This window comes from Sciurus vulgaris, assembly GCF_902686455.1.
Source record: "Sciurus vulgaris genome assembly, chromosome: 14".
Taxonomy (NCBI): domain Eukaryota; kingdom Metazoa; phylum Chordata; class Mammalia; order Rodentia; family Sciuridae; genus Sciurus; species Sciurus vulgaris.
The window spans coordinates 80,718,532-80,746,085 of record NC_136475.1 but is presented as its reverse complement, the minus strand read 5'-3'; the positions used below and the strand labels follow the sequence as shown (position 1 = coordinate 80,746,085).

The 27,554-nt window shown below is 52.7% G+C and overlaps 1 protein-coding gene across 2 annotated transcripts in view; it reads left to right on the top strand.

Annotated features, from left to right (window-relative positions):
• Positions 1-27,554, top strand: part of KLHL29 (kelch like family member 29) — a 283,806-nt gene that overhangs the window by 152,341 nt on the left and 103,911 nt on the right. For both annotated transcript variants that reach the window (XM_079109628.1, XM_079109627.1), the window contains one exon: positions 1,026-1,355. In XM_079109628.1, the coding sequence (XP_078965754.1) occupies positions 1,071-1,355 (285 nt within the window). In that variant the 5' untranslated portion in view covers positions 1,026-1,070. The remainder of the gene's footprint in view (positions 1-1,025; positions 1,356-27,554) is intronic.

Sequence of the window (27,554 nt, the reverse complement as noted above, 5' to 3'; positions counted from 1 at the left end):
GAAAACCAGGTTGTGCCTGAGCCCTGGCCAGGGCTGTGCCGCGCCGTTCAGGGCAGACCCCCACCCTAAGCCACAGACTGTGCCCTGTCTCTCCTCCACCATTGCCTCTCTGTACCCTTGGTGACCAAGACAGCCTCCCCTGGGTCCTTCCCTCTTTCCTGACCAGAGTGGCATTGGCAGGAGCCAGCCAAGTCATGGTAATGCAGAGCAAGACGCAATCTCAGTGACGCAGATGGCCCTTCCGATGCCATGGTGTCTAGGTCTCCATGACAACACTGAAGGGCCTTCTGTTCAGACACTCGAAAGCTATGCAGGAGATGATCTGGAGAACAGGGGCCAGGGTGCATGGGCCCTGGGTGCCCTGGGTTGTGATTTTGAAGGAGAACTCAGCTCCTAGAGGGTCACCTGTTCAGAGGCATTGAGCCAGGGTCTGAAGACTGGGGGTCCTGGCCTCTTCTCAATTTCTAGTTCTCTGACCTCAGGGGATCACTTATCCTCAGCTCCTTTGTCCACAAATTGGGGACCATCGGTGCCCTGCCTCCTCATAGAGCAAATGCGGTTTCTGTCAAAGGCTTTGTGCACTATGAGGTGAATCTACAGACGTGGGTCATATTACCTGTGGTTGAGGGATGTGTGGCCTGAGGGGTCCTCAGGATCGTTTCGCATGGTGGGAATGGGAGGGGATAAAATCCCAACCCCAATTAGGATGTGTGCCCCGTGTCATTCAGAGCAGCATGAACTGCAGTGAAAAAAAGTGTGACTTTAAATTGTGGCTGGGTTCCATCCTGCCTGCCACGCTTACGCCACGTGGCCCTGGACAAATCATTTCCTCATTAGTGAAGTGGGGCTAATGAACGACCCGGCTTTACGGACTTGCTGTGATTCAGAAGTGAACTATGTCTGAAAACCCGGCATTGAACCCAAAGCAGGGACTGAAGAGATGCCGCCGGCCGTGGCCGCCTCCCTGCCTCCTAGCAGGGCTGCTGTGGGTCTAAACCGCCTTCCTCTCTGCTCTGTACCCGCAGGTCCGGGCTCTGTTTCCCTGTGAGAAGCCGCTGCGGCCCACCGAGATGTCCCGGCACCACAGTCGCTTTGAAAGAGATTACAGGGTGGGCTGGGACCGCCGCGAGTGGAGTGTCAACGGGACCCATGGGACCACCAGCATCTGCAGCGTCACCTCAGGGGCTGGTGGCGGCACAGCCAGCAGCCTCAGCGCCCGGCCCGGCCTCCTGCCACTGCCTGTGGTGCCCTCCCGGCTGCCCACGCCGGCCACTGCCCCGGCTCCCTGCACCACCGGCAACAGCGAGGCCATCACCAGCCTCGTGGCCAGCTCTGCCTCGGCAGTCACCACCAAGGTAAGACCCGGCCTCCTGTCTAGGCGCGAGCTGGGCAGAGCGGGCCCTGCCTCTCTGCAGGCCCAGGCCAGAACTGCAGGTGTCCCAAGTCTGCACTCCCCACGTCGTGCCTGCTAGTGTTCCTGAGGTTCCCGGGGGGTTACTTTCTGTGAAGTCGCTCTCCGTGACTGACATGCGGGGCCGAGACTGCTCACTGTCCTGCGCTCGTGCTATTTAATGAGTAAAATGGCAGAGGATCTCCAGGGCGGCTTTAGCCTGAGGTCGCCAGCCTCTGAGGTCAGGCTCTTTCACATCTGCCCTTCTCTTGAGGCCCCTGAGCACGCCATGTTATGAGAGCTGCTCCAAGGACCCAGGACTCACCCCAGAAGTTGGCCTCGGGGGCCTTGGCTCCAGGTCCTGTTTTTTCTGGAAGAGTCGGCTCCAGCCTCGGGAACGGCAGCAGAGGCCAGTCTGTGCACTAACTGAAACAGGGACCCGAATGCTGCCAAGGCTCTTGCCTGGCTGCGGGCTGAACCAGTCCCCCTCCTGCCTGCTGCTCAGAGCCCCTCAGGCCGCCTGAGCCCCAGAGGGACAGCTGGGGGCCAACACAGGGAGCCCATTCATCCATCCCACCCCTTCAGCTGAGCAGGGGCTCCACAGGCCACCTCTGCCTCTGCCAGCCATTCAGAGCCACCTCCCAGGGCTCTCAGGGCGCGTGTGCGTGTGCGCGTGTGCGTGTGTGTGTGTGTGTGTGTGTGTGTGTGTGTGTGTGTGTGTCTGGTCTTTTCTTTCTCTGCTTTCACAAAAGTTGCGGGAGAAATTAAAGGCGGGAAACCCCAGGCCCAGCCATTGTGAGGAGGCTGTGGTGGTGGACGGATGCACCCCAGGTGTGCTGTGCCTTTGTCTCTGGGATTTTCAAAACCCCTTTCAGCCCTGCTTCCCATTAATAACTAGAGTGCTGCTGGCCGCAGAGCCCGGCGGAGGCCGGAGACAATGGAGCCGTTGGAGGGCGGCTCCTGGTGCTGACATCTTGCTGCGGTGCCTTATTGATTTTATTTTCCTGTTATGAAAACACCACCCCACTGAGGCGGGGAGGGAGGAAGTCGGACAGGCGAGGAGACGAAGGAGTATTTGGGTACTCTGCCCCCAGGCCAGCCGGACACACTCCTCCCCTAGGTGCCAGCCCCCGGCCTGCTCCAGACTGCTGACCTCTGCCCAGCTGCTGGCCCAGCTGCCACATCTGGCAGGCACTCTGCAAGGCCAGCTGTTGGCCATCTGGAGAATGGCAGCCTCTGGGGCTGCCAGCCGAGGGCTCTTGGGGAGAGAGAGGCTGGACCCAGCAGGCCCACCCGAAGGCTTCTGTCCCCTCCAGATTGGTGCCTCTTCAGGGTTGGCATCAGGCTCTCCTGAGGCGGAGGTTGGGCTCTGCCAGCCAAGGGTCAGTGCTGATTGCTCTCCACAGGCTCACTATCCACCCTCCCCAAAAGACCAGGTCCCTGACACAGACAGAAAACAACAGCTTAGACAAAGACTGAGCCCAGAGACCAGGAGGGGCAGAGGGGACAAAAGTCCAGGCCTGTGAGGATGCCCACAGGTGACCACAGAGGAACTAAATTCCATCTGCCTGTGTGACCAGCGGCAGCCGGTTTCATAGCTGCAGGGGCTTGCTTGTGCCTGATTCAACCTCGGACCCGTCAGGGCACTGGGGGTCTGTGTGCAGGGGAGGAGGAGCCAGTGGTGGCTTCCCCAGGGCACCGCCTTGAGAGCACTGTGGGGCCTCCCGCCATTCTGGCCCTGCTGCTGCCCACCCAGAGTCCTGTCCGTTGTCTATTTGTCTAACCCCAGGCCAAGACCACTTTAAATGACAAGCAGGTCCAACCCAGGTGTGGGTGGTGTCCCTGGTCCACCAACCAGCCTTCACTAAACAACCAATAGCTGGCTCTTGCCCTCAGAGAGCACCCTGGCCAGCAGCATGTAAGGAATCTGTGGCCTGGACGGTGTGAACAGATGACTGACAGTGCGTCTTCTATTGGAGTCACTGGCAGAGGTGGCCAAGTGGGATGGAGAAAGCCAGACTTTGAAGACAGACTTCCTGGATTTTTATTCCATTGCTTTGCTTGCTGCGTGACCCAGACGAGTTACCTAACCTCTCCAGGCCTCTCTTCTGTCCCTGCTTGCCCGAGTTGTTGTGAGGACTGTGTGGGTGGAAGTGCTCAGAACAGAACAGGACCTGGCAGGTGGTGAGTCTTCTCGAAGTACTGAGGTCACCTCATCACCATTGTCACTGGGTGTGGCCCATGGGACCAGAGTGTTCACATCTAACCTCGCCCAGAGGAAAAGGTCAGTCTGCAGATAAGAAATAGGAGCTTGGCCCCAGGCAGGTGGGGAGGAAACTTGTGTTGGAGTGGCTGGGACTCAAGGTGACTTGGAAGCAGGAAGGAGCTCGGGGAAGGGAGCAGCTCAGGGGCCACAAGCTCAGGAATCCAGGGAGATTTCAAAGCTTTTTTCAGCTGTGAGGCCCTTGTCTCAAAGGAAATTCCAGGAGGCATGCAGGGTAGAGACCCCACTCTAGCAGAGGGTAGGTGGGAGGGAAAGCGTGGAAGCTGGGAGCAGAGCCGTGTGCCCTGCTGCCCAGAGCATGTGAAGCCTGCTTGCAGAGAGAGGCCTGGCTTCCCCATGAAGGCCCCCGTCAGAGGCCATGTGTGAGCCAGAACCACCCCCAGGACTCGGGTCCCCAAAGGAGCTGATTCAGGGACAGGGGTTGGCACTGTCGGGCATTGGCATCCCCCTCCCCATGAATGGGCAAGGAATAGGACGAGCTTCAGATACCCTGGTGGTAGGGAGCCTCCCCTGGCACCCTGCGCCATCACCCTCCTCCCGCCAGCCACGGGCCTGGTCGCCTGCTCATCCCAGTGCTGGGCTGTGTGCTGCCAATCCTCACTCTCTGGAATGGAGAAGACTGGCTGTGCTCCCAGAGGCTGGTTAGTAAGGTGAGGACAATTCTTTCTGTCACAGCTGCCCTCAGGCCTGAGTGGATTTTTCTGTTTCTTCATTTCTCTGTGGCCTAAACATTTCTTGCATGTTTTGATGAAAGGCCAGTTGGAGAAGCACAGACTTCTGAGCCATTAAGACATCAGGAGGGTCAAGAGAGCTACCAGGACCTCCAGGACACAAGTTCACAGAGCCCAAGAACAACAGAGGGAACCATGTGTCCAGACCCTAATTTTGCAGCTCAGAATAGTGAGGCCCAAAGAAAATGCAAGTTACCTGTTTACCAAGGCCACCCAGCGAGTTAGAAGCAGAACCAGCCTGGGCCAGCTCTCCACCCCAGGCTGCCTGGCCGCATGCATTCACCATGGTAACCATGATTGCAGCATTATTATGGTGGCTTTGCCATCTCTCATCCACCAAGCTGACAGCAAACTCCAAATTTCAGGCCAGGAAATGGATACGTTTACCTTTCTTGGTATAGGAGGGAAAATTTAACCCAAAGATTATGTCAACTTACGCTGCACAGGTGGTGAGAGCTACAAGCTCCTAACCCAGACAGAACTGGGATTGAATCCTGGCTCTGTCGCATACAAGCTGAGCCTCACTTTCTTTGTCTATCAAATGGGAATAATAATAGTATCCTCAGAAGGATGATTTAATAGGTACAGAAAAGTCTAAAACAGTATCTGCCACTTGGAAAGAACTCAATCAATCAAAGTCAATTTTTAAAAGTTAAGGTAGAGAGTGGGTCTATTCAAGGATCTTTGCATTTGGGGGAAACCAGCGCCCCCAGTGGTTTGTGCTGGCAGGCCGAGGAAAGGCTCCCTGAGAGGTCCCCATGACTTCTGATGTGGCAGGAGGAGATGCTGAGGAACTGGGACAGCACTCGGTTCCTGGCCCCCCACTGGCTCTGGGCTCCAAGTGCGAAGTCCCCAGGGGTGGATGCTGCCGAGAGGCAGAAGCAAGACTTCGTGGCCAGGCCTGTTTGTGGATGGAAGGAGGCACCAGTGCCCCGCAGTTGCTGCTGCATGAAATTTAAATTATTCTCAGCAAACCCGCTTGACAGATGAAACAGAAAAGGGACGGCTTCATAAAATGCAATTTTGTTCCTGAAAGAATGGACTCTGCAGATTCCTCGCGGATGCCTGTGAAATGTATTGGGGGCCTTTCCTCTTCGTGGTCAGGAGCACTCAAGCTGAAACATTCCCATCCTCCCTCGGAGCTAAGCCCCTGGAAATAAATCTGGCTGGGAAGCAAAGCAACAGAGCCCGCGTCAGAGGCCAGAGAGCCAGGAGGGGCAGAGAGAGCCGCCAGCTCCCTTTGCAGAGCAACCCCCACCCGGGGGCTAGACAGTTATGGGCATTTGGGGCTACTTGTGGATACTTGTCCTCAGGAAGACAGCGTCTTTCCCATGCACCCCAGCTTCTCAGGGAAGGTAATCTGGGACCTCTACAGGGTTCCTGTGACTCAATGCAATGCCAATGCATAGCGCCCCCTGCTGTCACGTGGTTCTGGCGATCCATGAATGGGTGAAGGAGCTTTTGCAAACCTCTGGTTCCTCTTATATCCCCAGTGAAAACCCAAGGCTGCTGAGTGAGCTCAGCCGGGAAAACGACTCCAACCCTGTTCCTAGTAAATTTCCAGACTGCAAGCGATTTTATCCAGAAGGCTGAGACTTGCTCCATGAACAAGTATTTGTGATTTCCCTTGTGATAAATTAGCCCTTGTGATAAAGCATCGTGAGACAACTTGTGCATGTTAGCACTGAGCTAATGGCTTTTGCCTGCACTTTAAGTAGCAGTTACACTTTGGATCGTATCTTCATTGACTTAAAACTCATCTGTCAGTCACGAAGTTATGTACAAAATTGAAAAATATCACGTTTGCAAAGCACCCATTTCAGAGTCTACAGTTTGAGAAGGATAGACCTGAGCAGCTGGAACTTCAATTTCTGATCAAGGGGGGTTTCAAGGGGAGAAAACTACATATTTTTCCACTTTCATAAAAGATAAACCATAGTCTGGACAAAGGACAGCAAAGAATTACAAAGCAAAGATGTCAGAAGGCATCCTGGATGGGAGCTGCCTGGATATATAAGTTAGCTTTGCTGCATAACAATTGCCCCAAAGCTTTGTGGCTTATGGCCATCACAACTGTGTGGGTTGGCTGGTCACTTCTGTTCTGGGCCAGCTCAGCTGGTCTCCGCTGGGTTCTCTCATTTGTCTGTGGTCATCTCTGTGCTGGCTAGTGGCCTAATGATTGGGGATGCTCTCAGTTGCACATCTGTGGTTGGCCGCAGGCAGCTATGGGGCCTGGGTGCCCAGGGTGGCCTGTCATTCTGCATCTGGCTAGCTCAAGTTCATTTGCGTGGTGGCTCAGGATTCCAAGAGCAGCAAGAGACCAAGGTCAATGCACAGATGCTTTTCTAACCTTGGCTTGAGGCTTGTTTGCTAAAATCCCATTGGCCAAAGCAAGCAGCAAAGCCTTGCCAAACCAGATTTAAGGAGCAAGCAAAAGACTTTGCCTCTTTTTTTTTTTTTTTTTTTTTTTTAATATTTCTTAGTTGTCAATGGACCTTTTATTTTTTTATATGTGGTGCTGAGAATCGAACCCAGTGCCTCACACAGGCTAGGCAAGTGCTCTTCCACTGAGCCACGACCCCAGCTCCAAGACTTTGCCTCTTGAGGAAAGAAGCTGCAACACCACAGGGAGACGGGGCGGCAGCTAAGAACAGGAAAGATGGCGGTCATTTTCGACCTGTGTTCTCCAGTGTTTCCTGCATATTTGCTTAGACACAGTTATTCCCCTGCAGTTTTTAGCCAAGGGTCACGTGGCCCAGGCAGAAGGATAGGATCAACCTACTGCTCCGGCCAGCCAGGCACAGGGAACCAATCAGGACACTCAACTTACACACCCTGTGTTACACACATCCCATGTGCACAGAGCACCGCGAGGGAGGTTTCAAAGAGGACACCCAGCAAGGGCTGAGCCAGTTGGCTCTGGGGAACCTCAAAAGTGCACTTACCTTCCAGAACCTACTGTTGGCCCCAACTGGACCCTCAATCCTGAAGGCTACACTTGATCCTGTCACTGCCCCAGAGTTGTAGGAACTGGGACACCACTGTCCCCCAAATATACACAAAGATAAATGCTAACCTACAGATTTAGAATCAAAACTCACTCCAAGGAGACCCCCTTCGTGGTCTCCCTGTGAGGACACACTTGGGAACATGAAATCTGGTGGCAGAACTTTCTGAAGAGCTGAGATCAGGAAAGAGAGCCAGCAATGTGATTCCCATGTTCAGTAGCCACGAATTCACATGGTCTGCTGCCTCTTTCTCCCCAAAGGGATAAATCCCTTGCAGTTTCCAAAAAAGCCCTCAGGAGGGCCCCTTCTTAAACTAGGTTTTCTGCAAATAGCATCATTCAAGATCAACATACATCTACTTCTTATTCAGTTGTAATGGTTTTCTTTGTTTCATTTAATTACTCATGTTGAGATTAAACAATTTTTTTCATTGCAGGACAGTATTTTAGATGCATTATAGGTTAAATAGGCTTGGAAGAACTGACCTGGAATTCCCATCACTATTTGTAATATTGTTTTTTATAGGGAAAGTATAATCTGGAAATATAAACAGCCAAATTACAAATGAACTTGCAGAACCCAGTCCATTTGTTAGGGGGAACTATCTGTAATGCTCAAAATAAGTTGGGGAAATAAACACCAAAATAGACAGGCTTCATGCACCTCAGTATCACTTCTTACTGTCAGTCCCGTGGAGTTGACTTCATGTCAGCAAGGGGAACGTCATTCAAACCCAGACTCACTTGACTGGCCTGAGCCCTCTCTCCCAAGGCCCAAAGCCACCAAGAAACGCTGCAGAAGTCCTGACAGAGAGGAGCTGATAGAGTTGAGCAGATTACCAATCGGTTTCACCTCTCCATTCGCTGTCCTAAAAGAATGATTTTAGGAGAATTCCAGGTGGTCCTTGGGCTGCAGTCTCAACCAGTGGTGGCAATGTGCATGCACACTGTGAATTTGCCTCTCATCAGCCAGAAATTCCATTTTTCTCTGGTAAATAAAGAGCCCCGAGATCTCAGCAAAGTGTGGGGGCAGTGCCTCTATACACCCAGAGACTGCGGCTGCGCACCTGTCGAGAGATGGGAGGAACATTCCTGCTTTCCCAGCCTTCGGCCTCCTCTGCTTCCTGGAGCAGGTGGGTGAATACCTTACACCCCTCCAGCACCACCAAAGGGCACTGCGGAAGGAGCAAGATACATGTGTTGGCCAGTGGTCCAACTCTCGGTTGCTGTCTGCCACAAGCCCTTAGGAAAACACTCCTGGTGGCCACCTAGACCTGCTTCTGATGCTCCAGCATCTCAGGTTAAATTTGCTGTCTTGTCCTCCTGCCCTCTTTGGTCCTCAGAGAGCCACAGGCCCACTGACCGTGATGAGTGGGCCAGCACTCCTCTCCAGAGGGGTCCTTCCTTTGTCAAGAGCAGTCTCTCCAGCTCTCCCAGTGCATTGGCCAGCCCTGGGCAGCAGGGCTGATGTCTCAGTGGTCATCCCTGCAATTCTAGAACAGCGTCCATCTTGAGATGACTCTGAAGAGGCTTCTCTGGCAGAACATGGGGACCCTTTGAGCACAGAGTCACATTTTTCCAGATTAAGCCCAACTCAGGGCCAGACTGACATTGAACGTGATCCAGATTCTTGACGTACTGGTTAAAGAACCCCTGCTGTGAGTCAGAAGCAGCCCTCAGGCTGGCAGGTGGTGTGGGGTAGGCCCTGGGGAGTGGGATGACCGTGGCTGCAGTGAGTCACAAGCTCTCAGTGGGGAGCAGAGCTAGAGAATGGGCCAGGCCTATAAAGCCGCCTTCGCATCTGTGTCAGGCGTTGCCGGCGATCTGCCCAGGTCCAGTCTCTCCCTCTTCCTTCCTATTGGAACACCATTTCTGTCCAAGTATCCACTAGCTCCCGTGTCTGAGGAAAGCAGTCTAGAATTCTAAACTAGATGTGCTCCTCCTGTTGCCCTCACCCACCTTAGGTTTGGGAAAGGGTCATGTGACCCAGATCTGGTGAATGGATCATAAGGATAGCCCTGTCTGGAGGATTCTGGGAAAGTCTTTCTTGCTTCTAAGGAAGAGTCACAAGAAAAGCAGTCACTGTCACGGCTGTATACGGTGCCTTGGGCTGCTATGACCATCCGGCTATGAGTCTGAGGATAAAGGCAGCATACAAGGAATGGGGGAAGAATGGGAAAGTTCCAGGAGCACAAAACTGGAGCCCTAATGCTGCATTGCTCTGGGCCTCTTCTTGTGTGTTAATACATGTTCTGATTGTGTGAGAAATAAATAAGTGAAAAACAACAGCGTCCGCCACGTGGACCACTCCCAAGCAACAGCCACCGACGCCTCCTTCGTCTCCCAGGCTCATCAGCCTGCTGAAAACAGCTGCAGTGGCCACTGTGCGTCCCCTCTGCCTGCTACCCATTCACTCCAGCACTTGCTGCTGCACACAGGAATTCTGCTGTCAGTTACTTTCCTAAATGCCAACGCCAGGGCCTGGTTTACCACTCCTTCATTCCTGTGCCCCCAGGGTCTGTTTCTGTCCCGCAACACCGTGTGTATCTGAGTCAAGAGTTCCCTGGAGAGCTTCGCCCCATTCCCACTCCTGTCAAGCCACCATTCTCCAAACACATGAGGATCTCTCATGTGCCAGGGCCTTTGTGCTTACTACTTACTACTCCCTTTTCCTAGAATTTTCATTCCCTTTCTTGTCTACCCAGAAAAAAAAAAAAAAAATCCTATCCATCCAACACTTGATAACCTAAACATTACCTGATCTTTGGTGGGAAAAAATTTTCTTTGCCATTCTTTGCCATTATTTCTTTTATTGTTATAGTCTCTACTATAAAAACTATATAAATACTCTATGATACTTAATGATTCATTTGTCTCCTTACTAGGCAGGGAACGCCAGATGAATAAACAACAACTGATGCCCAGGTATAGAGGTTTTTCTACACCTGTTTGAGGACAGAATGAATGATTTTGTGCCGATGAATATTTCTTATTCACTTAGCTGCTTCTGTTGGGTTAGGGAAGATGGATGCTTTTGACATCCATCTTTACCTGCCTCCAACTGAGGGAACAAGGTGGACAACTGCCAAGTGAGTCATTTCTGGGGCTTCCCATGGTGCGGATGATGGAGACAGAGCCACGTGGTGAGCCTGAGTGAAGCCCTGTTGGGCTCACTGTTGGAACCTGTGTCCAAATGACAGACAACATGAGTTTGGCCGTACAGATTTTACATCACTAAAGCCTTTGCTATATTTAGGACCTGGGCCCCTTCCCATAGCATTTGGGATTGTGGTATCACAAATTTGTCCTTCAAAGATCTACATTTTCTCCAGATTTTTCTCTGACTTGCCTGTGAGTCTCTGCAGCTTTTAGCTTGAGTAGATTTTATTTAAGGCAGGCTCGTAGTCATCACTAAGCACCTTGCCAACACTCACTCTTTGAATCTTCATTCTAGCCCTGGTGTCATTATTATTACTCCCCTTGCTTGAAAAATGAGATTAAGTACCTTGCCCAAGATCACCTAGCGGGGCAGTCTTGTTCCGGCACCCAGGGGTGTATAGCTCTGTGAAGGTCCACTCTGGAACAGCCCCGGGGAAACTTGTTGAATGAACAATGAACAAACATTCCATGACCATCCCCCTTACTGGTGACTTCACCTAAAGGTACAGCCACAGGCTTCCCCAGACCCATCAGCAGTTTGAAACAACCGCACACATGAGGACCAAAAGGTGTGTGGTATGATGTGGTCCCACCCCAACCTCCTAGACCCCGGCTGCAGGTCTTCTCCATTTCTGTCTCATCCCATAACCTTTTTTCCTTAAAAGTCAACCCGTGCTCAGGTGCAGGATGCCTGGGAGTGCTGAGCCGTGGGGTCTCAGCACCTCTTCTTCCTGGGAGTCTCTTCTCTTGCACTGAGACGCAGTGCAGGGCTGGCCACTGAGCTTCAGCAGCTCCTTTCAGCCTGCTTTGACTCGGTTCCATCCCAAGGACATTCTAAGTGACCCAAACTGCCCACAGGTATTGCCAGGTGGGCGTGGACATGCCCAGGCTCCAGGGAGCAGCTCCCTCTTGTTTGCCTCTGGGCCATTCTCGGTGGATTTATGCCTGTGCTGGCAAGTGGGGGTACAGCAGCAGCAGCAATCGTCAGAGCTACCCTTGTCTCCTGCCATCTTGCCTGTGAGCTCCGCGCTGCCTGGGGGAAGCTGGAAGAAGGAACAGGTTGTTGTGGTTCTGGCTTTTATGTCCAACCCCCTCCTTCCTAGGGGCGAATCTTCCTGGGTCTTCCTGTGAGGTTACTCGGCCATTGTGGAAAAATCACCCTAAACTTGGTTCTGGAGATTGGGGTTCAGGGCCCATTTGCGCACTGGTCTGCTGAGCTACCTGGAGGTTGAACACATAAGTTCTCTCAGACTCCTTTTCTCGACCTATAAGCTGGATATGAGAATGCCCACTTTACTGGGCTGTTGTAAAGCATGAAGCAGAAGTGCTTTGTAAACATAAATGCCCCAATTCCTAGAGACAGACTGTAGGTTAGAGATACCAGAGGCCGGAGCAGGGGATGGGAAGTTATTGCTTAATGGGTAGAGTTTCTGTTTGGTGTGATGAACCAGCCTTGGAGATAGATAGACACGATGGTCACATGACATGTCGAATGTAATGAATGCCACTGACTTGTATGCTTTAACGTGGTGAAAATGGCAAATTTATGTGCTCTGTATATTTTACCACAGTGAAAAAAGTTAGAAATCAAACATAAATTTAAAAATAAATGTTCTTCTATGCAAAGAAAGAGAAGGAATATCTGTGTAAATTCAGGGAGAGTCGACGCATCAAGAAATTTCCTGTTAAGAGAAATGGCAGTGCCGGTCACAGTGACAAGAAGGGAGACCAGCCAAATAATGGCACTTCACGCAGACTGACATGTGCTTGAGGGGAATGTGGGGAAGAAGGGACTGACGGGCAGGAGGGTGGCCCCGCCCCAGGAGGGCACTCTGGGTAAACGTGGCGTCGCTGTCACTGAGGAAGCCCCGACAGGACTCCCCGCGCAGCACGCGGTGGAGAAAGGCTCTCCGCTCTCCCATTTGTCCTTCCCCCATCATGGCAGCTCCAGAATCCGGGCACAAGTTCCTGCCAAGCACAGTGGGAAGCCCAGTCCTTGAGCAGGAGGGTCCCGTGGATGCTGAGGCCCCTGGGGGCTGTGTCTGCGGTCAGTTTCCCTAGCACCCCCAAGAGCTGGGCTGCGGGCAGAGGCAGGCTGTGAGCCTCACCAGCCCCATGGGAATCTGAAGCTAGAACTGTGGGCCTCCCTGCCACAGGAGCCGAGGAACCCCGTGCCCTCCGCACCCATCAGAGCAAGCAAGTTAGTCCTGCCCACCAGCCAGGACCCTAGATATGTATGCGGGTTTGCCACCAGCCTCCTCACTGTCATTGTCACTGTCACTAGTGCGTATTGAATGCTCACCAAGAGGTGGCCACAGTTCCAAGTATTTTTACCTGCTTACCCACTTTGGCCTCGTGACAAGATTATGCTTATATATCCCCAGGAGGTTACATGACATTCGGGGTTCCACAGCCAGCAAAGGGCTATCTGGTTCTGGAATTGGGCTTGGGATCTCTTCAGAATGATGCTGGGAAATTGGGGGCGGAAGCCTGCCTCGCTTGGGGTGGAAACCGCCTTTGCTTTGGAGTTCAGTCTGATTCTAAGAAAGCAATGGAGGAAGACACATTGGTTGTCCAGGGCTCTAGAATCCTGCCCACTAGCCCAGGACCCCCTACCCCACCTGGCAGAGGGCCCACTCCTGTGCCACCACCACCTCTTCCATCAGAAATATGCTGAGGGTGTGATTTTATCCCCTCACAATATTAGGCTGAGGAGATGATATTGGGCAGAATATATTGTACCAATAATTCATATTAATGGGAATTCAATAGTGGCAACTTGTCATCTGCTGAGATTAGAAGGGAATATTGTGAATATTTTGTTATAGAGGCATTAAAAAGACATTATGAATTAGATTTCTTTGTACCACATCGTGTTCCTTGTAAATAATTGAGGAAGAAGCCGGTGCTCAGGATTGGGGATTATCCATTTTTGACATCACAGCAGTCCACTCACGGGACTGATGGGCCCTGTCGATTGGACATGGCCACAGGGAAAGTTTGCACCTGGCAGTTCTGGGGGCTCCATAACTCAGGCATTATGCTTCCCCCTGCTGAAACCAGTAACTGCCACATCAACACGAGCCTGACTGACTTGCAAAACCTTCCCGTCGAGCTATTCTGCATCCCTCACCTCCCACCCCTGGAACTGGGGCTTCACAAGCACAGCCCAGGCAGGCTCTGGTGGCACCACTGTGTCAGCAGCGGCCTTCTCAGCATTACTTGTGTCCACATCTGGTCCCCTGGGGGGCAAAGACCTGAGCATCAGCACAGCCAGGATCAAGCACAGCAGCCTGTCCCTGAACAAGAGCCCTGGCTGGGTGACACTCATCTTCAGCTGGGCTGATGGAGTCCTGTCCTTAAGGACCCCATCACCTGGTGGCTGGGTCACCTTGAGATCTCCAGGCTGCAGGATGGATGCCCTTCTGTGGTGCCTTCCTGTAGTTCAGACACCGTCGTCACCACATGGCCCCTGTAAAAGACAAACAGAGCTTCCTGTCTGGAGCCAGGTTCTATCTCCTGTTACAAATTCAAGAACTTGACTTGGAGCAAAGGAATGGCTGCCCCCGAGGAAAATCTGAAAGGAGAGTAGGGGAAGAAGCACTGAGTAACTGCCCATCCCGCAGGTCCAGGCAGAACAGGGGACCCACCTCCCGTCTCAGAATCCCCTCCCTATCTGAGCCCGCGCCCCTAAGGACTCTGCAGGCTGAAGAAACACTCCTGTGACCACGGCCAACTCCAGGGGCCATTCTGAAGGAACTGGTCACTGGTAATTGGCATAATCCTCCCTTGTCATTTGGCTGCGTCTGTTCAGGATTTCCCATTGACTTCTGTCCGATGGCATGCCTGAGGGCGACAAGAGAGAAGAGGCCGCTGGGGTCTGAGAGGCAGTCAGAAGTTCTTAATGTGCAGGGTGAAGCAATCAGTTTGCTAGTCAGTCACATTAATCAACCCCAGTTGGGACTCTGATTGTACACCAGGTACATAAGTACTTAGCACACTCCTTTGCCAGCACGGGGACGGGATTAGAGTCCAGACTAATCCGATGACCCAAATTTGAATTCTGACTCTTCCACTTTCTAGCTGTGTGATCTTTACCAAGTTATTCACCCTCACAGAGCATTGGTTCTCTCTTCTATAAAAGGGGATAATAATGCTGTGTATTTCATTGGGTCATGGCAGAGATTAAATGAATTAACAATGCAAAGCACTTACAGTGACACCTGGCATTGAGGAGGTACTCTGTAAGCATGATCTGTTGCTCCTTTGACCATGGCCTTCCTAGTGTGGCCTTCTCCTCTCTGCTTGTCTGTCTTCCCCCTAGAATATGGTCCTTGAGACAAAAGACCTTGTCTTCTTGGATTTTAAATTGCTAGTACCTCGCACTTGCCTGTTATGTGTTCAGTAAATATGTGATGAATTTTCAAATTGAATTGTGGGTAGAAGGTGTACTCATGGAAATCCACTTGCTTTACTAAAAACTAGCTGTGCACTGTTGCAAATCATATTCCGCTTTTCCACGGAGGTATATTCTCATTTCAGAGCAGCTCCGTGTCTGCCTCTTGTTCTCCATGTGGCATCTCAGTGATAGTAGTCAATTGTCTACAAACAAATTAAATATATATTGAAATGCCTGTAGGACCTCAGTGATTAAAGGAATCCCAAAGTAAGGCATTTTGCAAAGCACTAGCTCTGTTTGCATGAAATGAGAAATCACCTACTCTATCTCAGGATCCCAAACCCAGAGCCCATGCCCTGAACGGGCTCCGACCCACATTCTGTTCTTTGGCGGCTGTGGTTATGGTTGTGTTTTTATTGTTCTTTTCTTGTTTTGTTTTGTAAACCATTTATGGAGAGCCAGGCATTGTGCCAAGAGCTTTACACATTTTCTCTGAGTTCTTTCAACAACTCCATGTGGTAAGCCGACATTGTCCCCATTTACACATGAGGAAAATGAGTCGCATTTACACTGGAGAAGGTTGCGCAAACTCTACTACCTCATAAGTGGTAGGAAACGGGATTTGAACTCAGACCCATTCCTCCAAAGCGCCTGCCTCCAGCTCTCAGTTCTCTTCCGTGGATGTCTGCCCTTATGTATCTGTCAGGCGCTTCCCGTGGGAGAGGCCAGAACCGAGGTCTGTAGCCTCAGCCCCAAACCTGCTGCTGACCCTGCATGCCAGGCCCACACCCACCACTGTGCCACCCACCTGATGCCACCCTCTCCCTCTCATCCTCATCACTGCCCATCGGTATTCCAGGTCCACCTGCATGTATTTCTGGAGTCGATCCTCTTCCCTCCATTTCTACTTCCACCGCCACCGCCCAGGCCCCCATCTCACCTAGGAAACAGAGACAAACTCCTTGCCTGGCTTCCTCCCGCCCCCCAATCTGCTCACATGTATTATCCATATGAGCCCTGAAGATGGAGTGACTCAAGACATCCCACCTCCACTGACTTCATCAAGCCTCATCTCTCTCTTCTGCACCCTGCAACCCCATCTTGCCCTACATTCTGGCCAATTACCAGCTGCACACCCAGCTCTCACACAGGTGAGTCCAGCTGGAGCAGCTGCATGGCCCTGTGACCCTGTGCAAGGTACAGCATGGCTTGGAACGAACACAGGCCTTCAAAACAGGCACCTGATAAGCTGCTTAACATTCTGTGGCCTCATTTTCCTTGTCTGTAAAATGGGGACAGCAACAATACTATCTCACAGGAGTTAAATATGAATTAAGGAAATTCCAGGAAAAAGAAAATCTAGCCCGGTACTGGGCCAACAGTAAGAGCTCAATAAGTGCTGGTGATGGTAGCGATAGTATATGAAATAAAAGTTTTGTCTCAAGGATCAATTCCTTTGAGACGTGGACACATATCTTAGAAAACAGAAGGCATATAAGCATTTAGGCAACGATGACTGTTTCTTCTGTGGGTGTCAGACACCTCCTGTATTATGGCCCTGCGTGGTCAGCTCTGGCCTTTTAGAGCACATGACTGGACCCCCCCTTCTAGTCCCCACCCTGCCCATCCCCCCTTTCCTCCACCACCTTGAACAGAGCTTGGGTTCTCTTTAATTTAGTCATTCAATAAATACTCATACTTTGTTGACTTAGAAAGTCCCTGCCAGTTTGGGTTGCCATTCTGTGACCCTGTTGGTGATGAAGGCTACGCCCAGACCTGGGCAGCGGCTGCGCATGCGCCTCACGCTGGGGTCCTATTTGTCTAGGGCAGCGCCGCGGTGTCGGTGGACCCATGGGGCTGCTTCGTAGCACCCGTACTCGCCTTTGGAGCTCCACCTTTGAAATGCTCCTAAGTGGGTTGAGTCCTGATTACCTTCAGGGATGCGTGTCTTCCAGCCTCCTCCAGCCTCCTCCAGCCTCCTCCAGCCTCCTCCCAGCCTCTGGCTGCTGCCCTGGTTTTGCTGCCCTCTGGTGCCAGGCCAGGGCCCAGGAACCAGAGCCTTTCTCAGGGGAGCTCAGCTTGCTCCCGCTCCGCCGCCAGGGCCTCCCTTCTCCAGGAGTTGGCGCATGGGGGCAGGCCACAAAGCAAGGAAGAAAAATCTTTTTAGACTGGAAAAATAGGGCTGCTGCTGTTTTATGGTGGGGTGGTTTATGGTTTTCAAACATTTTAATTAGTTTCATTTTTTAATACAAATGCACCCTGATGTTTTGTGCAGGAAGGGCACCGTTCTTAAAATCTCAGGAATAAAGTAGGAAAATGACAGATTGCCTATTAAAGCGTCACACTCAGATGTGTTATTATTATTATTGTTATTTAACATTTCTAAGCTCCAGAACTGAGCCAGGAGTATGGTGGTGGCAAGGCCCAAGGTCCCTCCGCTCAGGGAGATGGTGTCGGGGGCAAGAGGGGTGCTTGAGGAATGGCCTGCAATGTCCTGCCTCATGGGGAACTTAGGACGCCAGTCTCCAGGTCTGTGGACCGAAGGCACAATCGGCTGTCTCGGGTCTGTGCTCCAGACCTGCCCTTGACTGGCCTTGAGTCACTGAGATTTCCCAGCTACTCCCAGGCCTTCCAGGCAGGAATTTGAGCTCTATTTTAGAATGGATTCTTCCAAAGGAATCTGTCTCTTCTTTGGAACATTCTGTTTTAGTCAGCTTCTTCACTGCTGTGACCAAAAGACCCAACAAGAACAATTTAGAAGAGGGAAAGTTTATGGAGCTCATGGTTCCAGAGGTCTCGGTCCGCAGATGACCAGTCTGTCGCTCTGGGTCTGAGGTGAGGCAGAACATCAGGGCAGAAAGGTGTGGAAAAGGAATACAGCTCAGGATGTAACCACCAGGAAGCAGAGAGAGAACAGGCTTGGCTCGCCAGGGACAAATCATACCCCAAAGGCGCACCCCAGTGACCCACCTCCTCCAGCCACACCCTACCTGCCTATGGTTACCCTCCTGTTAGTTCCCATCAGCAGATTAATGCACCGATTAGGTGAAAGCTCTCATGACCCAATCATTGCACCTCGAAAGCTTCCTGCATTGTCTCCACACATGAGCTTTCGAGGGACACCTCATACCTAAACCATTGCACATTCCAATCAGTGAGAAGGCAGGGTTTTACTTTGGGGGTACTCTCTATGTAAATAGTGTCTCACACACACACACACACACACACCTCTCCCCAGCCATCTACATCCACCTGGGTTCTCTATCACCCTGTTTGGAAATAGGGTCTTGACAGATGTATTTAAGATAAGGCTCTGAAGATGAGATTGTCCTGAGTTAGGGCGAGGCCTCCATCCTGTGACAGTCTTCATTACAGAAAGGGGAGGGAGCTTCATAGACACACAGAGAAGAGTACCAGTGAAGACAGGCAGGGACCGAGTGATGTGCCACAGGCCAAGGAGCATCTGGCACCGGATGCTGCCAGAGGCAGAGGATTCTCCCGTAGGAACCTGGAGAAGCACCACACCACCCAAACAACACCTCAGTTTGGCACTTCTGGCCCCAGAACTGCGGGGAACTCTTTTGTCCTGTAAGCCACCTAGGTTGTGGTTACTCTCTGCAGCTGCCCTGGGACATGAGCACAATTAAAGCAAGGAGCAACCCCAATCCGACGTGCCTCTGCAGCTCGGGCACACCCAGCCCCTCCGAACGGGCTCGGCGTCCACAGCGAAGTGGACCAAGGAGCGAGGTGAGACCTTCCACACGCCCTCATTTAAAGGGAGCCCATGGCGGGCCTCTTGTTTTGCTGGAGGAAGAAGATGAGGATGATGTTCTCTGCTGGTTTTTCCCCTCATAGTAGGCCCTGAGGGAACTCCAAGAACCATGAAGGAAATTCTTCAAATCAAAACACAACATAGGCCAACTCAAAGCCCTCAGCACCGGCCCACCCCTCTTCTCACAGACGTTCATTCAGAAGAAAATTCTTTTGGCTGCCGTCTGGGCTCTTCTCTGACTCACTGGAGCTGAAAGAGGAAAGATGTGGCCATCTATGGACTCAGTGACTCTTCCCCCTCCAGGACTGCGCTTGACAGGCTCATTCGCAGCAGGTCATTTCAGAGTTACCAGAACAACTCCTGTGGTCCAGGGCCGGCCTCCTCTGCAGGCAGAAGGCCTCAGCACACCCACACACCCGCCCACAGGCAACTGTACCCAAATGTCAGCCAGGCCTTGAAGCCGATCTCAGAAGCCCAGGGATCCCAGGCAGACTCATTCGGCCTTCCAGGTCTGTTCCCCCGCGCTCCCTGGAGTCTGGGCCTGAAATAAGACTGCAGCCCACTTATTTACCCAGCTGCTGCTGCAGCCCAGCCCCATTCTGGGGCAGCATCAGGGCTGCTCGAAGGATATTTACTTTCTAAGCACTCAGGGACTGGAAGCAAAGCTGTGTGCCGTTCCCCTGGAGAAAGGCGCCCCTCCCGGGTTTGCCCTCTGGGGTTTAGAATGGAGGAACATAGGGCGTAGGGACATCCTCACTTGGAAAGCATTGGCCCTACCCCCTGATCATGCTGCTGAGTTACATCTTGAAAGTGATTTAGCAACTTGAGTTTAATTTCTTTGGAGGACTATATGAACAGTTTGAGCCCATGGGCCCCTCCAAGCCTCTGGCTACATTGTAACCCCAAACTGGCCATGCTAGAGGAGGCATGCTTAGGCAGTGTGGCAGGGAGCATTAGGGAGGAGAGTCGGAAGGGAGCAGCATTTGGTCTAAAGTTACACTCAGCCCTTGAAACAAGGAGATTAAGCAGCTGACATGGACAGTGGTACCCCCAGACCCTATCAAGGAAATGTCCTTGAGGGAGACACAGGTCCAGAGGATGCTGAGCAGGCCCTCAGCAGAGACCAAAGGAAGGAAGGAACGGGCTGGATCAGCCTAATGGGCAAGCGACTGCTCTGGGAAGTGGAGCCTGTAAAGGTCAGGGCGGTTCTCCTGAGTGTTCTGCAACATGGCAGCTGAAATCAGTATAAGAAAGGAGAGAGATGACAGGAGGTGGAATCCGTTACTGAGAGATTCTTGGAGTCTGGCGGTGATAGCTGCAGCTCACTGCTAACCGGGAGATTTATGTGACAAGATTATCGATGGTATTAAGCACATTTAGAAGAGAGGATTATACCTACTTCTGGGTCACTTCTGTGCCACCAGGCCCCGGTCTGGCCAGTGTGTTAACAGATGGACTGCCGGCTGCATGGCTGCGCAGAGGTGAAGCTAAACATTTGCACAGTCCCAGGAAGCGGGCGGCTCAGATGCAGAGTTCAAGGCTGGGCGGCTAAGTTCAACTCCAAGGGAAGGATCAGGCTTTGGGTCTCTGCCCGATCCTAGGAAAGCTCTTTCTATTTCCACCACCTCCCTTTCTGCTTTCCCGCCCCTGCCAGCCTCCCCAGATTTTTGGCTTGGTGAATTCCCTCGCCAAGAAGAGGGACCCATATGTAACTGGAAGCAAGAGGAAGGTTTCAGGAGGCTTCGAGGGGTGACAGGAAGGAAATGGTGCCAAGCCCACCAGCCACCCTCCCAGAAATGAACTGCAGCACAAGAGCAGCCCCTTCTCAAAAGAAGGGGTAGCATTTTAGTGGTTCTGCCATAGGAAAGAGTTTAAAATTAGACCAGGCAAAAAAAAAACTCAGGAAATTATGCTGTTAGGAGCCATTACTGGTGACCTTTGGAGGGGGCAGCTGCAATGTGGCCTGATGGACTTTGTCCATCTCCAGTTGAAGCTCAGTGGGGAGCCAGGACCGTGCAGAACTGGAGTGGGTAGCAGGCCTCCAGGAAGGCTTACCTCTATGGGCACCCCCACCCCGTGCTCTGGAGTTGTTGTGGAGCCCTTGATGTTGAGGGTAGCCTCAGAAAACTCTCATTTAAAAAAAAAAAAATTGTGGTACGCTGTACTTAACATAAAATGCGCCCTTTGAACCGTCCAGCATAGTGCCTTTAGAAGGTTCACACGCTTGTGAGACCACCACTACCCAGTTCTAGAATGTTTCATCATCCCCCAAAGGAAATCCTGGACCCACCAAGCGGTCACTGCCTATCCTCCAACTCTTTAAAAGCTTTGCTTTGTTTAAAGGATAATGGGATGTCCACTTCGCCAATGTGGTGGGAGAGAAAACACCCCGTGCTTGGGATATCTGTCCCCCATCCTCCCCACCACCGAGCCCCACAGCCAGCGCCCAAGGTATGCGCTCCTCTCCCTCAGCACCCGGCGCTGGATTTCATTATCTGAGCTCCCTCTCGGTGGACACAGCACTGCCAGGGTCTCGTCCCCTCTCTTATGACCCCAGCTCCTACCACAGCAGCTGGCGCTCAGCAAGCCTCGGCCACATCTGTAGGACAGAAAGGTATAAAATCCACCGAATCAGTAGCAGTGATGCTGCTACTTATTGTTTGGGGGTGTAACTCCATCCTCGAGTTGTTGTACTTTTGATCCACGCACAGAAAGAAGCAAAACCCAGAGCAGAAAGAAAAGGGCCTTTGGAATCGCTCCTTTTCATTAGACGCCCGGTTAAACTGCAGCAAATTTTGCACGGTGCCTTCCTCTCGGCCGGTCCAGAAGCTCTGAGGACACTCTTAACCGAGGAAGCCAGGAGTTCATTTTTTTCCTTTTCTCGTTTTCTTTCGAAGGCCCGTTTACTATGTTTCGTAGACATTTTTGCTTTTTGCCTGCGCCATTCGCAGAGACTTGTGTATGTAACAATGCTGCACAGATTAGCGTGGGGGGTGGAATGCCCCGGGCCCCCCACTCCTCACTTTCGATGGAGGAAGACTTGGAGAATCAATGATCCCGCCTTGGAGTCTGAGCGGATCCGTGTTCTCTGGCCCTCTTACATGGAGACAGAAGCCACCAGGGGAGCCAGCCCTCGCCCCCCTCTGCAGCCTGCCTGCCCCTCCTCCGCTCCCTGGCGGGACCTGGAAAGATCAAAGGGACAGATGACAGTGCTTGGCGCCCATTTGTCACTCCATTGGAGGGAACCGTTGCAGTGTTAACAGTCAGGCCTGGTCCCATGTTTCATGAATATTTTAGAATGTTTGCTGGCAGAATTCTAACTGCGCCGTGTCCTCCACGGCGTACGTGCAACCCACGTTCCAGGGTTTAATCGGAGCGCTGGGGGAGGGAAGCGCCACTTCTCCATTAGATTCCTTTATTATCCTAAAACATGCCGGCTAAGCGGCTCCGTGTTCGGGGTCTAAAGTCAGCGTGCTCCTGATCCCTGCTCCTCGCGGAATCCTGACGCCTGCGCAGGCAAGGGAGGCCGTTTTGTTTTCTGCGACTGACGGACGATGCAGCGGCCCGAGGAGAGGCCCGTGTGCCGCGCCGTGGAGACGTTGCCCGGGCGTGTCCTCATCGCGGCCTCCGCGGGAGCTTTCCTCACACGGGCTCCCACCCACCCTCTGCTCACAAAACCCCACCTGTCCTCGGCACCCGTGGCCCACCCAGCCGCAGTGTCACGGTGACCCCGCTGTGCACTTGGGCTTGCCCATGCACCCCTAGTGTTCTGAGGACCCCCGTGCACCCCGTGGGCCACCATGGCTAACCCGGGGTATAGTTGGACACCAAGTGGACCTCGGGAGGGAGGCAGAATTAACAAGAGGCTGAGTGAGGGCCTGACTTCTCCCAGTGGGAGCGGGCCCCCCCAGCTTGGGAGCTGGCCTCAGAGCCCTCCCAGTCTCCTCTCATCCCCCGCTGCTCCATGGTGCCTCCCACCCTCCTAGGCCTGCCCTGGCCTCCCCTCAGGGCCCGGCCTTGGAGACACATGCTGCAGACATACTTGAGCCTCTCCTTTCTGTGCAGTGTTTTTCTCCACACCAAGACAGTAGTCCTTCTGGGCTTGTCCCCAGCCTCTGCCCAGGGGCCCACATCCAGTGCCGAGCTTCCTAGCCTGTGGTCAGGGAACTCCTACTTCCTAAGCCCCTGAGGTGCTTGTCTCCCAGGGCAGGTGCCCAGAGGTGGCCTCTCCCCATCTGCGTTGACTGATTCCAGTCTCCAGGGCCGGGCCTGGATTTGCATGTTTAACGAGCTCCCCCAGGACCTTCTGCACTGAGGCTCGAGGCTGAGCTTGTTCCAGGCTGTACTGGCAGGTGGACTGGAGACCAGAGAAGAAGCAAAGAAAAATGGTGCTGGCCAGGAGCCTGCACCAGCCTCTGGCAGACCGCCCCTCACCTGGAATGCCAAGGCTTGGCGAGCACGAGGGCCGTGCCTGGAGACCCCTTCAGCCACTGGCCTCCTGGCCGCCCCCTGTCCCACTTGCACATGGTCCTGCAGCCCTGGATTTACTCTGTCGGCTGGCTACACGTGCTTCCCCAGGGCCCAGGAAGCATCTTATTCTTCCTTCTCTCCTGCCAGCCCAGCGGCTCTGACGCGCTGAAGGCGTTCAATGAATGTCTGTTGGAGTAACGTAATCAAATTGCTGGGCCAGGGCGTGGAATGCCCTCGTGACCTTCACACCCCTTTCCCGGGCTTGGGCCTGGCCAGTGGAAGTGGAGGAGGGCCTCGCCTGCTATCTGCAGACCCTGCACCTCCCCGGGTGACAGAAATATTGATTCTGCTGTTTGTTTTGCAAGGAAGCTGTCCCCACAGGGACAGCCAGATCCAGTGCAAGTGAAACGGAGACTCAGAAGGAGGCAGTCCTTGCAGCCGCTCTATTAACAGGGCAGCCCCACGTGTCCAGGTGGAGGAGCCGGCCTGTGCCTTCAGGCGCCCCCGGAGCTGTGGCCTTGGGGCCAGGGTTACTACGAAGTCCCCACACCTGCCACGTACTCTGTGGAGATGGGACATGTGGTGTTGTCATTGGCAGGAGCCTTTTCAGTGGGAGCAGCCCTGGCCCCAGGACCCCAGGGAAGAATTCCAGCCACCCCTATCAGTCACAGCCAGAAGGCACATTTGGGACTTGCAGTCTTCCTCTTTGCCTCAAAGGAAAATTTGAGTGAGTAAAGATGGGGCAACCCAAGCAGCCATCTAGATGTTACATAGTCTCAAAGTCAAATCTAGCACCCCAATTACCCAGAACAATTTTCTGAGGGACCTTCCCATATTTAAGACTCAACAGCTTCCTTGTATCTGTAAAGGAAGGAGAAGTGAGATTGCCACATACAGTTATCTAAGCTGTGCACTAAACAAAAATCAACATCCATTCTGGTTCCATCCATTTCGTGACAACTTGCAAAGACATGCAGCTGGCAACCAGGGAAAGCCCAGCCAGCCCTTTTGAAGAGAGGCTGCCTGTTGAAACCTCTCCTTTACAAAGCCAGAAAGCTCGAGAGGGCAGGAGCACGTCCAAAGCCATAGCATCTACGGCAGGGCTCACTGCATGGCTGGTCCAGCTCCCTCCTGCTCCATGTGGCCCTTTCTCTTCTGTTCTCCTATGTCTTACTTGCCCTGGGACCAGCAAGGGGTGCAGCCTTGAAGAAAGCTCATATTCTCCTCTCAAGCAGCATTCTGAACTGACCTATCTGGAAGGTGCTGGGTTGGGCCGGCCCTTGTCCACGCTCTGTTTGTTCAGACTGCAGCCCATGTGTTTTGTCCATTTCATGCCCCACCTCCAGCTCTCCCCAGATTGTTTCCTGGAGGCTTGGGTTTAAGGGGTTTTTGTGTGTGTGTGTGTGTGTGTGTGTGTGTGTGTGTGTGCATCTGCCCTCACCAAAGTATGTGGGTTGCTATTCAAGACCTTAAAACTCAGAAACTCTTTGGTGCAATAAATTCCATCCACACTCCAGGCGGGTTGCCCAGACTCTGCATCCCTTTCCGGACCTACGCGAGAGCCCTGGGTGGCCAAGTGTGTCTGAGATTCCCCGCCCACAGGGAGGCTACACTCAGTCCCTGGACTTCAGGGGCCATGTCTGAAGTCCAGGTTTCCTGGACCCCGTGACTTTGATGGCCGGGCCTGCTAAGCTAGAAGAGTGTGCCCTGAGTTAGCAGCAAAACAAACCGTCCATCCTTCTGCAGAAATGGAGGTGGGGACACTTGTTTATTCATTTGTTCACTACATAAATATTTATTTAGCACCTACTATGTACTAGATACTAAAGGAATTAAAACAAATATCTCTGACTTTATAGAGCTTACTGTGCCAATGGGTGGAGACAGATAATAAAGTCAGGTAGGGAAAGGGGCCTGAGAGATAAATAGAAAGGGTGGAAGGTGGGCGTGTCGGGATTTCAAGCCACATGCAGAGGGGATGTTTGAGCAAAGACTTGAAGGTAGCGATAGGGAGCTACATGGGTATCTGGATGTCTTAGTCCATTTCCTGCTGCTGTAACAAAATGCCTTGGGCTGGGGCATTTATTTGTAACTTAAACTTTTTGGCGTAAACCTATTGCTCACAGGTCTGGAGGCTGGCAAGTCCCAGATCAAGGCACTGGAGGATCCAGTGTCGGGGAAGGCTAGTGTCTGCTCCCAACATGGCCCCTTCTCACCATAGCCTCACAGGGCAGAGGACAGAAGGAACAAACAGGCTCCTTCAGGCCTCTTTTATAAAGGCCCTGCTCCCACTCAGGAGGCCTCTTCCCTGTGACCTAATCACCTCCCGAGGCCCCACCTCCTAATCCCATCACCGTGAGGTTAGGGTTCAACATGAGAGATTGGAGGGCACTCTCAGATCATAGCACTGTCCAGAACATTACAGGATATTCCAGGCTTTCCGTGTAGACTGAAAGGGACAAGGACAGAGCCAGGACTCCGTTCACAGGCCTCACATCTTGTCCCTCTCTGGACTCCCAACCCTTCATGACAGCCACTTCCTGCACCAAGCACCGTGTTTGCCACCCGCACCTGACGCGCTTCACCTTTCACGTGGCCCATCACTTCTCAGTCCCAAACCAGTGTCACTCCTGACCCCCCCACAGCTGATGCCTGTCCCAGTCCATCCCATCCGCTTGTTCATTCCTCCACTTTCATATTGGCCCACAGCTCTGGGAACTTTGCTCTCCACCTTTTTGAGGAAGATTTTCACCATTCAGCTCTGTGGGTGGAGATTGAACCCAGGGCCTCAAGCTCACGCTGAAGTACTGAGCCACACCTCCAGCCCAGTTTTGTAGGTTAAGATGGTTTTTCTGTACTACTCAGCTGCTGTCCTCCGCCCTACACTGAGGTAGGCTTTGTCTCTGTGTCCACCATGAGCTCACACAGAAATGAGCAACAGGGTCTGGGGCTGGGGCTCAGTGGTAGCGTACCCACCTAGCACGCGTGAGGCCCTGGGTTCAATCCTCAGCACCACATAAAAATAAAAGAAAGGTATCATGTCCACCTACAACTGAAAATATGTATTTAAAAAAGTGAAATGAGCAAGCAGGAGAAGGCAGAGCACTCAGCGGCCGGGTAGAATTGGAGTGGACTAGAGCTTTCTGGTGGGAGGGGGCGCTGACCACGTCCCCAGAGTCCTGGGGCTGGAGATAGTCAAGCTGGGGAAAGAACCCTGTCATTAAGGTGCCTCCCCTGGCGGTATCTGGTGTCAGATTCGATGTGGGGAGTCATTCCGATCCTCGGGCACATGGGTGGGGTTTCCCCACTCTTTTCTACCTGGAAGTAGTAGGGTCACATCCCGAGAGGAACATGGAGTCTGTGTTCAGTAGGTGCCCAGGCCTTTCACTCTCCCTGGGCACTGGAGATCCTGGATCCCCTTGGATAGCAGAGTAAAGGGGGCCCTTTTTCTCACAGTGGCATCTCCCACCCCTCCTTTAGGCCAGTGGGGAAAGGGCAAGGTGTTGGAAGGACACCAGACCCCTTAGGGGCTATGAGGTCAGGACCAGGGTGAGCCAGGAAACCTGTCCCCACCTACTGTTCCTTTGACACTCACAATCCAGACCCTGAAACAGTGTTGCACCCGGACAACACCCTATGGATGTTCTTCCAGCTTAGCTACCTCAGTCTGTGCTGCTCAGAAGCACTGAATTCTAAGAGAGGAACCTCATTTTAAACATAAAGGACAAAGAGAATCAGGGCACACCTGTGGCCAGGTGTGTCAACGAGGTACTCATTACCCATGCGCTTTCCTTTAGGGCCCTCTCCCCACTTAGAGATCCCAGGAGCAGGGTCTGATCCTTTCCTTGCCTCTTCTTCACTGTGAGCTCTGGTTACCTCAGCTTCCCTGCCTGCCCAACGGGAATGCCCACTTCTGCCCAGCCCACCTCACAAGCTAGTTACGAGACTGGAATGTGAGGCAGGTGCAGCAGTCCTAGGTGGGAGGGAAAAGGTGAAAGGCCAGCTGATAAATGTATTAGGCAGAGCAGTGGACAGCGCCTGGTCTTCCTGCAGGACACATGGCCCCATAGTCTACTGACTGGCCTTGACTGGGGAGTCCAGGGGAGCCTCAGGCTTCACAAAACATGTAGTGATTCCTTGGTGAAGTCAGGCACTCAGCTTTCCAGGATGGAGGTGTCTCCATCCAGAACTGATTGGCATTTTCCCGAAGTTGAGACCACCTGCAGATTTCTGGGCCCTGGACTGGTTCCCACCTGGACCCAAGAGCAGGGACATTTTGTTCCCCCTGGATGGCTCGCACTGCAGACGCTTAAGAGCCCCCCTGCCAAGACCAGTGCCAGCC